We start from the raw sequence: 18,690 nt of genomic DNA, 5'->3' as shown, positions 1-18,690 counted from the left end.
TATTGATTGCTACAGTCTTAACTAAGCACATGTAGAATTATTCAGAAGGCTGGCCTAATCCAGTTCCATTTTTCACTTCATTTTCCTTGCACTGCACAGATATTTGCCACCTGGGGGCAATATGTCCTTCTTCTCATCGAGAGCTGTGGGAGCCAATTGAAACTCTTTAGCTTTTAAAGAATGCTGTTTATTTTGTAACTAACTGTCTCCAGAACTTACTTTATGACTTGAAAACAAACGTCAATTATATAGAAATGTAATACTTAAGAAATGAGTAAATATGTCTTGAACACCTATATGCACTAGAACTATGAGGTGTACTGAGAGGTACAAATTCAGCAAACATTTATTAAGTAGCTTCTGTGTGGCAGGCACAGGGGATCCCATGATGAATGGTCCCATCTCTAGTGTCAGAGATAGATAGGACTTGAACAGAGTCCCAGCAACATATCCAATCAAATTTGGTAATTCGAGGAGAGTCTTTTAAATGGGACTATTTATAAAGGGGTGGGGAAGGTGTGAGGAAATGACCTGGGGTAGTGCAGCGCTATGCAGCTAGTAATGGCGGCCTCTCTCACTAGCCCTGGCATGAAGGGGCAGGAGGAGGGGACAACTGCTGCAACCCTGAATATGAGAGCCGCATGAGATGGCAGGCTGAGAGGAGCCACCACTGTTAGCCAGGGGACTCAGCCAGCATGCAGTGCCCCTGTGGGAGGCAGCCAGGGAAATAAATGGCCCAGCCTCCCTATTCTTCCTCCATCTCTCTAATCTCCCACCCATGCTCCCCCTTGGCCAAACTCAGCCAGAAACCAGAGGACAAGGGAGCCCATTGACGTTCTCCATGAAGGCCAGCTTCAGGCACAGAGCAGGGTGGACAAGGGCAAAGAGGGGATGTGGAAGGACAGACTGAAGATATTTGACACAAAGTACCCTGGAGCCTCAGAGGAGATCTACAGCCTGGAACTGCTTCCTCAGAGAGGTGATGAGAGCTGAGGCTTGAAGGATCTATAAAAGTCCTTAAGAGGAAAGAATTAAATTGGGGCCTAGCCCTAAAATATTTGTACTGAGTAATTTTATAAGCAGACATGAGGATTGTATTCTAGGGTAATAAAATGAAGAAAGCTGTCAAAACAGTATTAACAATAGTGATGGTGGCTAATATGGCTGGGCCAGCAACTATGCCAACTCTTTCCATGTAGTCTTTGTAGGAACCCCATGAGTAAGGCTATTATTATTGCCACTTACAAATCAGGAAACCGAGGCACAGGGAGCTTAATTAGTTTGCACATTTAGTAGGTAATGGAATCAAATTCAATCCCATGCAGTGTGACTCTGAGAACACACCTATGACCACTGCTTAACACTATCTCCCTCTGCCGTGTTGCGTCTCTTTACACTAGACTCCTGGGAGTTGTAAATGGTGGAGGAAAGATTTCCCAAATCCAAGTCCAAAGCCCATGCTCTTAATCACTACAAGCTAGAATCATTTTGGCCACTAATTCATATTGGGAGAAGATAGGCCAAGTCCTCACTGTGGAGGACTTGAATGTCAGTCAATGGACTTTATTCCCTAAGTTAAAAATTAGTTAAAAAGAACAACTATTGACCCATCTTAGATAGGATAACCGTTCAACCTAGTTTACCCCTGTTGTTCTGGTATAATTATTAATAGCTTTCCTCTTCACTCTCAAACGTGTCTTGGTCTGTATGGTAGATTGTGGTTAACCTAATCTTGATGATGCTCTTCAAGGGCAGGCTTGTCTTTTCATTGTCCCAGTACTGACACATCAGTTTTGGGTGTGAACATAGCTTTCAGCATACCATGAACAGAGGAGGTGGTAGAGAGGCTCAGTATTAAATGCCCTGGCACAGGGCCACCTGGCTGTCCTATCCCTGGGGCTGTGCTTACAACTCTTGATAATAAGAATGGTGGCAGAGGGTAGGCATATTTTTGAATTGGTTTCCTTTTAGACATATCTTTGCAAAGTCCATGCTCCTGATTCAGAAATGTCTTTGTGACCCTACAAAGCAATAGAAAACATGGTTCATCCAGTACCATCACCCTAGTGCCAATTAGTTTTCCAGATACTCCTCAAGAGAATGTTCAGATTCCATTCTTCCCATGACAGAAGAGGCAAGAACAGTATCTTGCACCTCTAGAGTTATGCATTACAATCCATGAATCAGAGAATTGGAGCAACTAAACGAACGAGGTCCTCTAAAGCGAGTTGTATGTAAGGCATAATATTTTTTTAAAAAAGTTTTCTGAAAATTTTATTATAGAACTCCTATTCTTAAATATTACCTCTTTTCTTGGAAGCAAGGATACCAGTCCTATTAACCCTACACTATACTCCTTTTCTCCATTTACCCCACTTATTTTTTGAAAACCCCAGGTATTTAAATACTCATAAATGAATGAATAGACCTCATAGAAGCTGAAAATGTATTTTTGATATTATGATCATTTTCCTTGGATTTGGGGAGAAGAGATGTTTAATTTTATTTTCTTGAGACAGGGTCTCCCTCTGTCATCCAGGCTGGAGTGCCATGGCGTGATCACTGCTCACTGCACCCTCCGCCTCCAAAGCTCAAGCAATCCTTCCACCTTGTCTCCTGAGTAGTTGGAACTACAGGCATGTGCCACTATGCCTGGCTAAGTTTTGTATTTTTTGTAGAGATGGGATTTTGCTATGTTGCCCAGGCTGGTCTTGACCTCCAGGGCTCAAGCAATCCACCTGCCTTGGCCTCCCGAGGTGCTGGGATTACAGGCATGAGCCACTGCACCCAGCTTATTTCTGTATTTTTTGTAGAGCCTGGGTTTTACCTCTATAAAAAATAACTTTTCAACTAATCTTTAACCTAGGTAATGTTGCAAACCCAGGCTAGTCTTGAACTCCTGGGCTCAAGAGATCCGCCTGCCTCGACCTTCTAAACTGCTGGGATTACAGGCACGAATCACTGCACACAGCCAAGAGATGCCTTAAATTATGAAAGTTTAGTTTTCACAAGTGTAGTGTCAATGTAAAGGCAGTCACATGTCCGTGTATAATGCACATGATCAGATTTCTTCATCTCTTCATGTGGTTTGCTTGACAGTGAAGTTTTGGATAATAAGTGTTTGTTGTGGATTCTTCTGTAGGTGGAAGATGCTGTGCCTTTTCCCCTGATGGGAAAGCCTTAGCAGTTGGCTTGAACGATGGGAGTTTCCTGGTTGTAAATGCTGACACTGTTGAAGACATGGTCTCTTTCCATCACAGAAAAGAAATGATCTCTGATATTAAGTTTTCAAAAGGTGAAAATGACAGCAGATACTTTCTAAAACAGCACAGTCTTGGGACAAAAAATTACAAGAATGAACTATTTAGATGTTTCTTTGACCATTTCCCCACTTTTAAAATACTAAGTTCATGGAAGTAAATTCCTATATAAGATGCTTTGGTGTTAACCCCACATTTTTCTTTATAGATACGGGAAAATACCTTGCCGTGGCATCCCATGATAACTTTGTGGATATTTACAACGTACTTACAAGCAAAAGGGTTGGCATCTGTAAAGGTGCTTCGAGTTATATTACACACATTGACTGGGACTCTAGAGGTAAAGTATGTTGTGGCTTTTCAAATAGAATTTCTATGTTTAAATAATGTCCATTTATGCATCGTTTCTAGAGAGAATGGCAATTGAGTATTAGAAATGGGAAAGGGGTACCCAAAACAATATAAACGACTGTAATTTTACAACCCAGAGGCAGCTGGTGCTAACATTTTGAATACTTTTTCCATCTTTTTATGCTTAAGATTATTATTGTCACTATTGATTCAAGCCATTGAGTTTTGAGACAGTTAAAGATACATGATGCCTTTTGTTATCATAGCAAGCCACTACCTCACCTTTAGTTGGGTATGCTTTCTCCTTGTCTTGGGTCTCCTCCTTCTCCTCCTAGCTTGTTTCCCTTTTCCACCCAAGGCTCCACCTCTTAGAGAACCGCCCAAAAAACCTCAAGCAATTTTCCTCCTCCAGCAGAGGTAGAAGTCTACATTCAGCCTGCCTAAAGTTTCTCTGCTCTATAAAACTCCCAACCTACTCCCACCTCCCCCAAGTCATGCCCACGAATGCCATCAAGATTTGTCTTTTTAATAAATCTAGCTTTTATGGTGTTGCAAAGTCTCAAGCTAGCAAATGTGGAGGCTCTGGAAGTGAGTAAGACATGGTTTCTGCTCCCTGTGGAGTTTATAATTGAGTGAGGGAGACATACTCATCCATAAATAATACAAGAGCACAAAGTGAGTATGGTGTGAGTAAGCAGTGGTGAGTCACAGGGGAAGTGGTGAGCAGGGACTCAGTATGGGCCACGGCAGCATTCAGTACCCAGGATGGAACATTGCACTGTAGGGTGAGTCACTTGTAAATCCTATCCTCGAGACTCGGCTGGTGTTAAGAGTCTGGAGCAGGCACTTGGGAATGGGCAGCATTCCCGCCTTCAGAGACATTGTAGTCCACTGTGGTAGGTAGAAAAGCACCAAGCCCAATGTATGCTCTGAGGGAAAGCTCCTTGGAGGTAATCCACGGAGCCTCCATAGAAGGAAGTAACCTTTGAGGTTGATCTTGAGAGTCGAGGAGAAATCCACCAGATAGCGCAATCAAGGAAGAGCCATTCCAGGCAAAAAGGAATATGGCATATGAAGAGCAAAGGTGGGAAGAACCAGGGGGTGATGAAGAAGTAGAAGTGCTGAGTGGCTGAGGGTGTACAGGGAGGGGAATGTGGAGACGCAGGCTGGGACGGAGTAGAAGTTTCATGCTGAACTGTGTACTTGTAGGTACTAGGTAACTCTGAGGGATCTAGAGTGGGGCATTCCCTCCCATCTTGGGGAGAAGAAGTGAGCCTGGAGTGGGAGCAGTTAAAATTAATCAGGAGAACGATGATGAAGGCCTCAGCCAAAAAGGTATTTCAGAGACGCCAGAACATTTTTTTTTTCAGGTAATTCTTGGAGTAGTGGCCTTAGACCAGGACTTGGAAACCCTTTTGCCCGACAGGTATTTAGTTGTAACTATACTTGCCATACTGGAATTTGGACTTTATTTCAGCTTTACGGCACTCAGGGGTTTTATATAGTGCAGTAGATAGAGAAGAAAGCATGCAATGCATTGCATTTATACAAGGTAGTACAAGTCCCACCAAGGGCAAAGGGAGATCAGATAAGTCCGTTTCGCTTTCATGTCAGGGCAGTGACAGCCGGGCACAGTGCCGAGGGCTTCGACCGGCATTTAAGACCAGGCAGGGCACTATGACTTATGTAGGAACTGGTGAGGTCGATGAAAGCAGCTGCTTCTCAGACTCTTCTTTGATATTCTCTGCTTTTTTTTTTTTTTTAAAGCAGTGATTTCTCCCTATTTATTATCTTGCTATTCTCTTGCCAGGTAGAATAGGGTGTGATTAACTTTATTTAGAATCCGACACACACACACACATACATACATACATACATACATACACACAAAATATCTGATACAATATGTGAAATCCCACTACCCAATGACTATTAGGGGTTAAAACCCATTATTGTTTCTAATAGGCAGTGAAGAGTCCAGAGAAAAGAGGATATATAAAGAGTAAATTTTGACTGGGAAGATTTCTTAATTATTTTGAATTGTAAAATACACATAACAAAAATTTACCATTTTAACCTTTTTTTTTTTTTTTTTTTTTTGGAGACAGAGTCTCGCTCTGTCGCCCAGGCTGGAGTACAGTGGCGTGATCTTGGCTCACTGCAAGCTCCGCCTCCCGGGTTCACGCCATTCTCCTGCCTCAGCCTCCCGAGTAGCTGGGACTACAGGTGCCCACCAACACGCCCGGTAATTTTTTTTATTTTTAGTAGAGACAGGGTTTCACCATGTTAGCCAGGATGGTCTCGATCTCCTGACCTTGTGATCCACCCACCTCGGCCTCCCAAAGTGCTGGGATTACAGGTGTGAGCCACTGCGCCCAGCTCCATTTTAAGCATTTTTTAAGTGTACAGTTCAAGGATGTTAAAAACATTGACACTGTTGTGCAACCATCACCGCCTCTGTCTCACAACTCTTTTTGTCTTGTAAAACTGGAACTCTATTCCCATTAAATGATAACTTTTCATTTCCCCAAGCCCTGGCATCTACCATTCTACTTTCTGTCTCTATGAATGTAACCACTCTAGGTACCTCATATAAGTGGAATCATACAGTACTTGTCTCTCTATAATGGGCTTATTCCTCTTAGCATAATGTCATTAAGATTCCTCCATGTTGTGGTGTGTGTCACAATTTCTTTCCTTTAAAGACTGAATGTTTCATTTTATGTATAGACCATATTTTGCTTATCTATTTATCTGTTGAGGGGCACCTGTGTGGCTGCCACATTTCAGCTATTGTGAATGATGGTGCTATGAACATGGATGTACAAATATATCTTCAAAACCCTGCTTTCAAGTCTTTGAGGTATATACCCAAGGGTGTAATTGCTGAATCATATGGTAGTTCTATTTTTACCCTTTTGAGGAATTACTGTACTGTTTTCCATAGCAGCTCTACCATTTTATATTCCCACCAGTTGTACACAAGGGTTCAAATCTCTCCACATCCTTGCCAAAGCTTATTTTATGTGTTTATTTTGATAGTAGCTGTCCTAATGGATGTGAAGTGTATCTCATTGTGGGTTTCATTTGCATTTAGGGAGTTTGTTTGTTCTTAATTCTGCAAACGTATAGGCCCTGTGTCAGATGCTAGGGGTATAAAGAGAAGTAAGTCCCAGATAGAAAGCACAAGATCTCAGCCAGGATCGGGGGGTGCTGCTGTGGAGGGACCTGGGGAAAAGTTTGTGTAAAGTCCCTCAATATGGAGCCATCACTTGGTGGGAAGAGAAGCAAACCTCCCTATTTCCATAATCCTGCCCAAGGCCAGCCTCCTAGAGCTCAGGAGGCTGAGGGAGGGCCCTGGGAGTGAGCAGGAGAGGAGTGGAGTCAAAGGTCTTTGAAAAGCCACCTTGCCTTTCATCATAAGGGTGCCTTCAGTCAGGTGAAGGGGTTGGACCAAGTTCTTTCTGTGGATTGAGAGTAGTGGAAACACTTCTGATTTTTAGGGAGGAATTATACCATCTGGAGAAGAAGAGGAAGTATGCCTGTGAATCTTGCCTGATCTAACTCCACTAGCCATGAGACATGTGTCATCCTGATATTCCTGCATTCCCGACATCCCAGTCCCCAAAATGCCTGATCTCGAGAGTATGCCATGCTGCCTCAAGACCAGCCTAGCTTTCACAGCAGGGGCCTCCAGGGTCTGGCAAGGTTGAGAGCAGAAATTAGAAGCAGGGATCTGTTTCATGCCTTTGATCCTGTCGAAAATAGTGAAAGCATTTGCCAGAGCCAGCTGGCTTCTCTGCGGCAGGGATGGCACAGCCGCCAGCCTCAGCAGCCTCTTGTGCGCATGGCAACTATAGGTCCTTGGAAAACCAAAAAGTGCATTGGGCTTTTGCAGGAACATCAGCTACCCCTGAATGAAAGGTCCAGCATGGAATACTTGAGAAAGAAAAAATGCATGGAGGGAGAGAAAACATAGAAAGGATATTTTCTAAATGCTGTAAGTTCATTTCTAGAAATAACAGGCTGTAACATCCTTTACAAATTAACAATTTGAAGGCTGGGCATAGTGGCTCACACCTGTATTCCCAGCACTTTGGGAGGCTGAGGTGGGTAACCTGAGGTCAGGAGTTTGCGACCAGCCTGGCCAACATGGTGAAACCCCGTCTCTACTGAAAATACAAAAATCAGCCAGGTGTGGTGGCGGGTACCTGTAATCCCAGCTACTTGGGAGGCTGAGGCAGGAGAATCGCTTGAACTGGGAGGCAGAGGTTGCAGTGAGCCGAGATTGCACCACTGCACTCCAGCCTGGGTAACAGAGTGAGACTCTGTCTCAAAAAATAATAATAAAATAAAAATGACAATTTGAGCCATAATAGCACATTTCATTCCCATTTTTATTGCAAATGGCCTGATATTTGGTACATTTAGTACCAATTGTTGGAATTAGTCTAACTTGTAAATTATATAGCAGCTGGGGTGATGTATGTGGATCACTTTATGGGCTGCAAAGCTCTATGGTACCTGCAAGATGTGTGATGTAAGGACATGGGTGTCTTTCAGCTTTTAATCTGTGTGAGCAGATATTTCCAGTGAATAAAAATGTGATTCTGAAAGAATAGGATTACTGTTTTTCTAGAGCAATTATAAATGCATTAAACAGAGTTTTTGTTCTTGATTCTGCTCCTCGCCCTCAGAATATTTCAGTGGTGATAGAGACAGATAGAGAGAGAGAGAGACAGACAGCAGGCAGAGAGAAAAAGGAGTGGTGACCTAAATATTTCCTCATGCTTAAAAAATGTGTATTAGCAGCAGTAAAGAAAATTTTGGTTTTAAAAAAATACTCTTAATTATTCCTTCCTAATAGAAGAATAGCTTTTTGGTTTGGTTTGTTCTTCTTCACATCCTTGATTGCAAAGAACAGAAACCCACCAACCAGCTTAAACTTCCTTTTTTTTTTTTTTGAGACAGGATCCCACTCTGTCACCCAGGTTGAAGTGCTGTGGCACGATCTCAGATCACTGCAGTCTGTACCTCCTGGGCTCAAGAGACCCTCTCACAGCAGCTTCCCAAGCAGCTGAGACCACAGGCGCCCGCCACTATGCCTGGCTAATTTTTTTTTCTGTATTTTTAGTAGATATGGGCTTTCACTATGTTGCCCAGGCTGGAAACTGGCTTAAATGTTAAAATCATAATAAAAGATGAGTTTATTGGAAAGATACGAAGATATTTTATAGAATCCAAGAGCAGGAAACAACCTGCCAAGGAACTAACTTTAGGAATGAACTAGAGAATGCACAGGAACCAAGCAAGCAGTTCCTCTCCACTCCTCTCCCACTCGTAGGCAGCTAGTTTCAGCATCCACTGCTCTTCTGGGTCTTACCTCTGCCTATGACCCCTCTCTCTGCACAAGCGGCCTTTCTCTACCTCATCTGCACATGGCCAGTCTCAGCTGCCCCAAAATGCCACCCACGGGCCCAAAGTCCACATCTCATCCTGGTAGGCACCAACTGATTCAGGCTCTTGGATGCCAATTTCCCAAGAGAATATGATTACCCAGCCCAGTGTGGGCCTGGCCCCTCCAGGGTCAACGTCTGCCCCCAGAGTACAAACATGACCACGGAGGCAGTTCTCAGGGAACCGGCATGGGCTACATGGGGACCCTACAAGCTGTCTGCAATGCTATCCCGCACTTCTGGTACTTGTCTATGTGTTTAGATTCTCAAATATTTTTGCAATCATAAATTACCTCACTGAGAGATTTTTCTCGTTTTTGGTTTTAAGTGAAGTATGATCTTTGAAACTATAGTGTAAAGTTGTTGGGATTTATCTGAGGATTACAGTCCTCTGAGTTATTTTAGTATCTCATGGCCAAACATCATCTAAAATTAGCTGTATTCAAAGAATGTGTTCACTGAATACTTTAACTGTTTGTCCACATGCTTTGTCATTTGCAGTCACTCTTGATTGTCCTAAAAATAGAATTACTTTACAGTATTGGTTACTCATTTTCTTATGATTCTAAATAGCCAAAGATAACTAACTCCCTTTTTTCTTTTCTCACTTACATATATTCAGCCATAAAGTCAGAAGATGTGCCCATTTCAGAGTACACATTTTCAGATACATTTGCTCCAAGTCAAGGAAAAATCCCCTAATGTTATAATTCACCAAATTAGAAATGATGACAGTTGTCATTTAGAAATGAGAGAACCTTATTTTTAGTCATATAGAAGTAGATCTACAACTTCTTACGATTAGCCAAGCTAGGCTGGGCGTGGTGGCTCACACCTATAATGCCAGCACTTTGGGAGGCCGAGGTGGGCGGATCACCTGAGGTCAGGAGTTCAAGACCACCCTGGCCAACATGATGAATCCCTGTCTCTACTAAAAATACAACAATTAGCCAAGCGTGGTGGTGGGTGCCTGTAATCCCAGCTACTCGGAAGGCTGAGGCAAGAGAATCGCTTGAACTCAAGAGGTGGAGGTTGCAGTGAGCCGAGATTACACCCCTGCACTGCAGCCTGGGAAACAGAGCAAGACCCCATCTCAAAAAAAAAAAAAAAAAAAAAAAAGATTAGCCAAGCTAGATTTCAGATCAAATTGGTGCCTATTTAAGTGCTAAAGAACACGATCTAAACCGAAAAGTTCTTATTTTGGTATTATTTTTCTAAGAAAGATATTTCAAGACTACTAGATATACCATAGTTATGGGGAAGAAACAAAAAGAGAAATATTATGTATATGTATACTGAATTATTCATAGGTGAAATATTATGGTGTCTGAAATTTGCTTTAAAATAATCTAGGGTGGAGGTTCATGAAACAAGGTTGGCCATGTGTTAATAGCTGTTGAGGCTGGACAGCGGGCATCCCGGGGTTCTTTATACTCTTCTATATGTGTTTGAAACTTTCCATAATATTTTTAAAATGCCAAAAATACTGGAACATATGTACCTTGAGTCATTTACATTTTAGGCCTTACAAGATTGTTGCCATTGTAGGAGAAGAATTAGGAAATCTAACCTTTTTCAACATCAAATCCAAGATTATAATTGTCCATCAGACTGAAAGACTATTTTTGCCCAACATTTTCTTTGGGGAAAGTCCTGGATTTCTTGTCAAATTTTCAAGTAAGACCAGAGGGTGGGGAAGGAATGAGCATTTATGGTTTATTTTGTGTGTTCTGTTTCTAGGCTTTAAAGGCAAACTTAGAATTCAGGCCGAAGTAAATGTGAATGCCCACAATAAGCGATTTACTTCTAATTGCCATAATCTTCCAATGCCATATTCTTGCCAACACAGTTTGCTGAGAGGCAACTGGGAAAAAGAGGGGAAAAACTGATTTTTCTCAGGCTTTGGAAAACTATGTTTTCAGTGCAGCAGAGTAAAACATATCAAGCTTTATTCTTCTGTTATTTGAATGATGTTCAAGGTCAAATTTTATGGAGTCCATATTCTGAAAATCACAGCTTTGGGGTTTGTACCACATCATGTAATTGGCAGTACACGCCCTTCTGAATAATTCAAAATGTTTTTACTCAATTTATGAGACTTTGATTAAAATGAATCAAAATAGCGGCACCCATGCTTCTCATTTTATAATAAAGAGTTAAAGTCAGAGTTTAATTGTCTCTCTACTTCATTCTGTCGTAACAGGAAAATTATTGCAAGTTAATTCAGGTGCCAAAGAACAACTTTTTTTTGAAGCTCCAAGAGGCAAACGGCATATAATAAGACCTTCAGAGGTAACAATCATACACAAAGATTTTTAAAGATATTTTGTGAAGATGTAATATGTGCATTTTAATAAAACCTATCACGTTAACTTCTAATATGTATTATATTTAGTGTACCTTTAAGCTTGATCATGTCTTAAATCCGATTGCTTAATCTGGTTTCCAGGTTCCCAGAACATAGGGGTTTATCACACCGCTGGTGGAGCAATGTACAGTTGATGCTCTGCTTAATTTTTCTCTGCCTGAAGACAATGAATAAGCTAACAATTTGGAGGTTATATATTCCTTTTTCTATTTGACATGTTCACAAAGCTTTTTATGAACATACATTTTGAAGCATGTTTTCTCAATGTTTATTTGTAATTATGAACATTATTATCTATAACAACAGATTTTTTTTTTTTTTTTTTTTTTTTTGAGGTAGAGTGTTGCTCTTTTGCCCAGGCTGGAGTGCAGTGGCGCCATCTTGGCTAACTGCAACCTCTCCCTCCCAGGTTAATGAGATTCTGCCACCACACCCAGCTAATTTTTTAATTTTATTCTTTTAGTAAAGATGGGGTTTCCCCATGTTGGCCAGGCTGATCTCAAACTCCTAACCTCAGGTGATCCGCCCACGTCGGCCTCCCAACGTGCTGGGATTATAGATGTGAGCCACCGTACCCAGCCTGGAAATTATTTTTTTGAGACGAAAACAATCTGCAATCTGACCATTGTATTGTATCAAACTGTTTTCTTTTTTCTGTGTTTCCTCGTGTCCTTAGCTACATACATCATTTTTTAATTGCTGAAATCAAAGCCTAGATAAAATTTTTGAATCCCTAAACTAACACCCTCTTGAAAGCTAGATGCCTTTTGTAGACATGTACCTCTTTCACGGTGTACACATAACGAGCCCTGGTCTAAGTGTTGACAAGGATGAAGAAATATTGCTTCCGGCCGGGCGCGGTGGCTCAAGCCTGTAATCCCAGCACTTTGGGAGGCCGAGACGGGCGGATCACGAGGTCAGGAGATCGAGACCATCCTGGCTAACACAGGTGAAACCCCGTCTCCTACTAAAAAACACAAAACATTAGCCGGGCGAGATGGCGGGCGCCTATAGGCCCAGTTACTCGGGAGGCTGAGGCGAGAGAATGGCGTAAACCCAGGAGGCGGAGCTTGCAGTGAGCTGAGATCCGGCCACTGCACTCCAGCCTGGGCGACAGAGCGAGACTCCGTCTCAAAAAAAAAAAAAAAAAAGAAATATTGCTTCCTTAGAGGAAAAGGAGGTAAGGCTATGCCACTGAGTGGCAGGCATCTGCCTCTCCCTCGCTTCAGTTTGCCAGCATCTTAAACCATCCCAGTATTGTAAGGTTCTCCCAAAGACATTTAGACACGTGTACCTTTGCATTTTCATTGTTTGTAAAGGAAGTATATGTGTAGTACTTTAAAAATATACATTGTTATAGATCATGGCATTGTATTAATGGAAATTGTTCACTGAGAAATGTTGATCTCACTCCTCTCCCCAGTTCCAGTTTATTTGTCTCTGATCTGTCCTCTTTTTAACTTTTTTATATAGAGGAGCTTTTATGGCCTTGAGTAAGAGATATTTTTAATTATGTCATTCATTCACTGGTCATTTGTTGACTGCCAGATACTTTATATACCTTTATTTTTTATTTGAATTTCAGCTTTTATTTTAGATTCAGGGAGTTACATGTGTAGGTTTATTACATGGGTCTATTGTATGATACTGAGGATTGGCATACAAATGATGGCATCACCCAGATAGTAAGCACAGTTCCCAGTAGATAGTGTTTTAGCCTTTGCCTCCTCCTCTCTCTGCCCCCCAGTAGTCCCCAGTATCTATTATTCCCACCTTCCTGTCCGTGTGTACCCAATGCTTTGTTCCCACTTGTGAGAACATGTGGTATTTGGTATTCTCTTCCTGCATTTATTCTCTTAATATAATGGCCTCTTGCTACATCCATGTTGCTGCAAAGAACATGATTTCATTATTTTTTATGGCTGCATAGTATTCCATGGTGTATACGTACCACATTTCCTTTATCAGTTGGTCACTGATGGGTATCTTGGTTGATTCCATATCTTTGCTATTGTGAATAGTGCTGCAATGATCGTATGAGTACATGTGTCTTTTTGGTAGAACAATTCATTTTCCTTTGGGTATGTACCCAGTAGTGGTATTACTGAGTAGAATCGTAGTTCTTTAAGTTATTTGAGAAATCTCCAAACTGCTTTCCACAGAGGCTAAACTAATTTACATTCCCACCAGCAGTGAATAAGCATTCCCTTTACTCTTCAGCCTTAACCAGATTCTGTTATTTTTTTTTTTACTTTTAATAATAGCCATTCTGAATGGTATGAGATGGCATCTTGTGGCTTTGATTAGCATTTCTCCAATGATTGGTGATAAACATTTTTTCATGTTTGTTGGCTACTTGTATGTCTTCTTTTGAGAAGCATCTGTTCATATCTTTTGCCTACTTTTTTTTTTTTTAAGACCCTTTTTTAAGGGTCTTGCTGTATCACCCAGGCTGGAGTGTAGTGGCACCATCACGGCTCACTGTAGCCTCGATTTTCTGGGCTTAAGTGATCCTCCTGCCTCAGCCTCCCGAGTAGGTGAGACCGTAGATGCACACCACCATGCTCAGGTAATTTTTGTATAATAGTTTTAGTAGGGCCAGGGTTTTGCCATGTTGCTGAGGTTGCTCTCCAACTCCTGTTGCCCGCTTTTTAATGGGGTTTTTTTTTTGCCTGTTGACTTAAGTTCCTTTTAGATTCTGGATATTAGACCCTTTTCAGATGCATAGGTTGCAGATGTTTTCTCCCATTCTGTAGGTTGTCTTTTTTCTCCGTCGATGTTTTCTTTTGCTGTGTGGAAGCCCTTTAGTTAATTAAACTTGCCAAGTCTCACTTGTCAATTTTTGTTTTTGTTACAATTGCTTTTGAGGACTTAGTCATAAATTCTTTCCCAAGACCAATGTCCAGCATGGTATTTCCTAAGTTTTCTTCTAGGATTCTTGTAATTTGAGGTGTTACATTTAAATATCTAATCCGTCTTGAGTTAATTTTTGTATATGGTGAAATGGGAGGGTCCAGTTTCATTCTTCTGCATATGACTAGCTAATTGTCCCAGCACCATTTATTTAACAGAGAGTCCTTTCCCCATTGCTTATTTTTGTTGACTTTGTCGAAATCAGATGGTTATAGGTGTGCAGCTTTATTTCTGGGTTCTGTATTCCATTGGCCTGTATATCTTTTTATACCAGTACCAGTCTGTTTTGGTTACTGTAGCCTTGTAGTGTAGTTTGAAGTCCAGTAAAATGCTACCTCTGGCTTTGTTCTTTTTCAGGCTCTTTTTTGGCTCCATGCAAATTTCAGAATATATACACCTATATTTTAATCCTCATAACAGTTTTACCTAATAGTTGTCAATCTGGTTTTACAGATAAGGAAACTAAGGCTCTGTGAGGGCAAAAGATCCACAGCACTGTGATCTCAACCCAGAGACATCTGTGTGTGACTCCGTGGCCTAAACCATGAAGCCTCTCAGTTTCTCCTGTGGATTTAAGCATCATTTCACATCACTTCAGCTGTACTTTCCCTTCCTGTTTTAATGCTCCCAAATAAGTATACTAAAATGAAATGTAATTTAACAAAATGGTAGAGGAGGATGAGGCTGGCTTGGAACAGATGAGCAATTATTATATAAAAGAAAATGCACAAGAGGAAAATTGATGTTATAATGCTCCCCAAAGTGACAGGTGCTTGCTCTGAAGAGTTAATTTGTTACCCCATGGTGCACATTTGTTACTCCAGAGGCTGATTCGTGATGATGTTGGTTGCAAGTCCCTCCAACTGATGCTTTCTTGGCCAACTTCCCTAGTGGTGCCAAGGCCCTTCGACTGAGCATGAGGGATTTTGGAAAATCTTTTTCAAATAAGCATTTTATTTTTAAGAAACAATCATGGTAAACTAATACAAAGCTTACCCAGCAAATTGTTAAAATATGACAAATGTTAAAATGCCTATTTCAAATCCATCTGATACAAATGGTACAGTTAAAGCAGCACTATACTGGGAGGCAAAGTCTCTGCAGCAAACCTCCCCCTTCGGCTTCCTAAGCATACTGTGACTGCAGTGATGTAACCTCTCTGTGGGCCTCAGTTGCTTCCTTTGCAAAATGATAACATCTACCTGAGGCAAGGTGCTGAGGAAGGGATCCCTTGAGGACTCTCCTTCTATCTTAGTTCCAGCATTTTTAACAAGTTTATATAACCCTTTTTTTTTTTTTTGCATTGGTGGATTATAGGTATCATTCTTAATGCTCCATTTTAAGTCCAGTTTCTGTAGCTTCCAGCAAGTTAGACATTTGCTTCCCCTGGAGAGTATGGTGTCCTGATCTGGCCAATGGTGTTGTGTTGGGGTGTCTGCCAGGGGAGGAATACCAGCTCCCTTTCCTTTCCTGCTGGGATAAGGAGGCCAGCATCACTGTGGGGATTGCAAGTGGACTAGGAGATGGAATCTAGAATTTGGAAGGGAGTCAATGGCCAAAAGCCTGCTTCCAGAACCAGCAAGGGATGGTTCCCTGCTTCTCTTCCTGTGAAGGTTAGGTTAGAACATCATAAGGAGTTGAGGGACTCTGCTTCTAAAACTGAGATGATTTCTGGGGGAACCACCTTGAGTCACCTCAGTCTGTGTTCCTACCTGAGGCCCCCAAGTCACAGGACCAGATGCAGATTTTTGGTTCCACTTCTGTGTGCCTCCAAAAGAAACACACAAGATTAAATGAGGAGAAATTTGAGTGACTAACAAATGTATAGCATCTTACCATGTTGTGGCTGAAACTCCTGGCTGCATCTTTATCTTGTAATTTCTCTTCTAAGCAATAACAACAAGCAGAAATTAGGCAAGGTACATTAGCAACGTGCAAAGCAGTTTCAGATTGAAAAGGAGAGATCTGGGCTTTAATTTTAGCTACAGTTCTCTAATTTCTTATACTCCTTCTGAGCAGTGCTTTGTCTAAAGAAAGTGGAATATTAAGGTGTAATAGCAGATCTTGAATGAAAGTGCATGGGACAAAATCTCCCAGGAAAGCCATAATGTTGTTGTTATTGTTTATTATTGTTTTAAGTAAATGGAAAGAAAACCCTCAATCTTATCAGGATTAACCTATAAAAATTACAAATATTCTAGCCAAGAATTTCAGACAAAACAGTTTTAAAGGATAAAAGATTCATGGCAATACAATATGAATAGCTCTTCGGATTTTTACAGTAGTCTCTCTAGAGCATACAGGATATTAAGCTTGCCGCAGAATCTTATTACTTTTTCCTCCAAGGAAGCAGTCATTTTTTTTTTAAGTTGTGTCTTGTAAATTCTTAAAATAATTTGCTAAATGGTCATCTCCATTGACCAGCCTAGCTTAGTGATTCTCAACTGGGAGCAATTTTGCTTCCCAGGAACATTTGGCAATACCTGGGGACAAGGGTATGCTACTGGCATCCACTGGGTGGAGACCAGGGATGCTCTAAACATCCTGACATACACAGGACAGTCCCAACAACAAAGAATTTTCAAGCCTAAGACATCAGCGCTGGGGTTGGGGAATCTGGATCCAGCTTATGGCTTATACAGTGTATAAATGTCTAGTTAAGAACTCAAATACCTTCTTGTTGTCAAATTTCCACAATTTCAAAATGTTCATTTTATCTAGAGAAAAACACTTGGATATCTGACTGCAGTGTTGGTCTCTTAATGCAAATAACCACTTTAAATATGCAACTTAGAATTTGTGTACCTCAGCACTCAACACCAATACCTGTTGTCAGAGTAATTTAGAATTACTCAGGTGCAAACTGTTTCTTTTACATAAAACAGACTAGGTTGTGCAAAAATATAATTCTCTTTCATTCTTTTTCAGATTGAGAAGATCCAGTGGGCCACATGGACCTGTGTCCTGGGACCCACCTGCGAGGGAATCTGGCCAGCACATAGCGATATAACTGATGTCAATGCTGCCAGTCTTACCAAAGACTGTTCCCTTTTAGCCACTGGAGATGATTTTGGTTTTGTTAAGCTTTTCTCATATCCCGTCAAGGTAATATTGCATGTTTATTATCTTTACTTGCTCAGTCTCATAAATAACCTTAAATCTATCTATTGTGTCTAAGTGCATTTTTTAAAATTTGAAGTCATAAGCAATTCATATTATCGGAGTATTATTTATGCTGTATAAAAACCTCCCTGGCATTGTGTGTTTGAGTGACTAATTTCAGTGCAGTTCTCACGGCATAGAACTCTACCTTGAAAGGCCTTTAGTGGTCACCAAATCCAACATCTCACAAACTACAAAGTAAGTGTCACCTTTACAACCTCTCAGACCAGTGTCTTTCTAACTTTTATTAGGATACTTCCACAGATGAGGAACTTAATACCACACAGCAGCCCAACTGATTTTTAAATACCTCCAATTATTAAAACGTTTTCCTCTGTGTTGAGCTGAATTCTTTTCTTTCCTCTTTTTTTTTTTTTTTTTTTTTTTTTTTTTGTGCAGTGGCATGATCTCAGCTGACTGCAACCTCTGCCTCCTGGGTTCAGGCAATTCCCTGCCTCAGCCTTGCGAGTAGGTGGGATTACGGGTGCCTGCCACCATGCCACACTAATTTTTGTATTTTTAGTAGACATAGGGTTTCACCATCTTGACCAGGCTGGTTTTGAACTCCTGACCTTGTGATCCACCAGCCTTGGCCTCCCAAAGTGCTGAGATTACAGGCGTGAGTCACTGTGCCTGGCCTCTTTTCTTTTTAAATACAATTCTACCTTCTGAACCATCATTAAACAATTCCATTCCTCTACCAGCCATCATCTTTAGTAAGATCACATTTGACCCCCTGAAGTCTCATTTTGTTTCCAGCCTAACATTTCTAGTTCCTTCAGATATTTCCCATATTCCATGACTTACAGTTGTCCCCTCCATTTAAGCACACTGCAGTTTGTCAGTTCTTTTTTTTTTTTTTTTTTTTTTTTTTTGAGACGGAGTCTCGCTCTGTCGCCCAGGCTGGAGTGCAGTGGCCGGATCTCAGCTCACTGCAAGCTCCGCCTCCCGGGTTTACGCCATTCTCCCGCCTCAGCCTCCCGAGTAGCTGGGACTACAGGCGCCCGCCACCTCGCCCGGCTAGTTTTTTGTATTTTTTAGTAGAGACGGGGTTTCACCATGTTCGCCAGGATGGTCTCGATCTCCTGACCTCGTGATCCGCCCGTCTCGGCCTCCCAAAGTGCTGGGATTACAGGCTTGAGTCACCGCGCCCAGCCCAGTTTGTCAGTTCTTCCTTCAA

General features: G+C 41.4%; 1 protein-coding gene across 1 annotated transcript in view; it reads left to right on the top strand.

Annotated features, from left to right (window-relative positions):
* Nucleotides 1-18,690, top strand: part of EML6 (EMAP like 6) — a 255,024-nt gene that overhangs the window by 181,410 nt on the left and 54,924 nt on the right. The window contains exons 23-26 of the mRNA XM_033175697.1: nucleotides 3,143-3,295; nucleotides 3,469-3,600; nucleotides 11,271-11,359; nucleotides 17,277-17,453. Of these exons, the coding sequence (XP_033031588.1) occupies nucleotides 3,143-3,295; nucleotides 3,469-3,600; nucleotides 11,271-11,359; nucleotides 17,277-17,453 (551 nt within the window). The remainder of the gene's footprint in view (nucleotides 1-3,142; nucleotides 3,296-3,468; nucleotides 3,601-11,270; nucleotides 11,360-17,276; nucleotides 17,454-18,690) is intronic.

The sequence above is a fragment of the Trachypithecus francoisi genome, unplaced genomic scaffold, assembly GCF_009764315.1.
Source record: "Trachypithecus francoisi isolate TF-2019V2 unplaced genomic scaffold, Tfra_2.0 Lachesis_group17, whole genome shotgun sequence".
Classification (NCBI taxonomy): Eukaryota; Metazoa; Chordata; class Mammalia; order Primates; family Cercopithecidae; genus Trachypithecus; species Trachypithecus francoisi.
The sequence above is the reverse complement of the archived record's forward strand: the minus strand, read 5'-3'. Positions and strand labels throughout refer to the sequence as shown.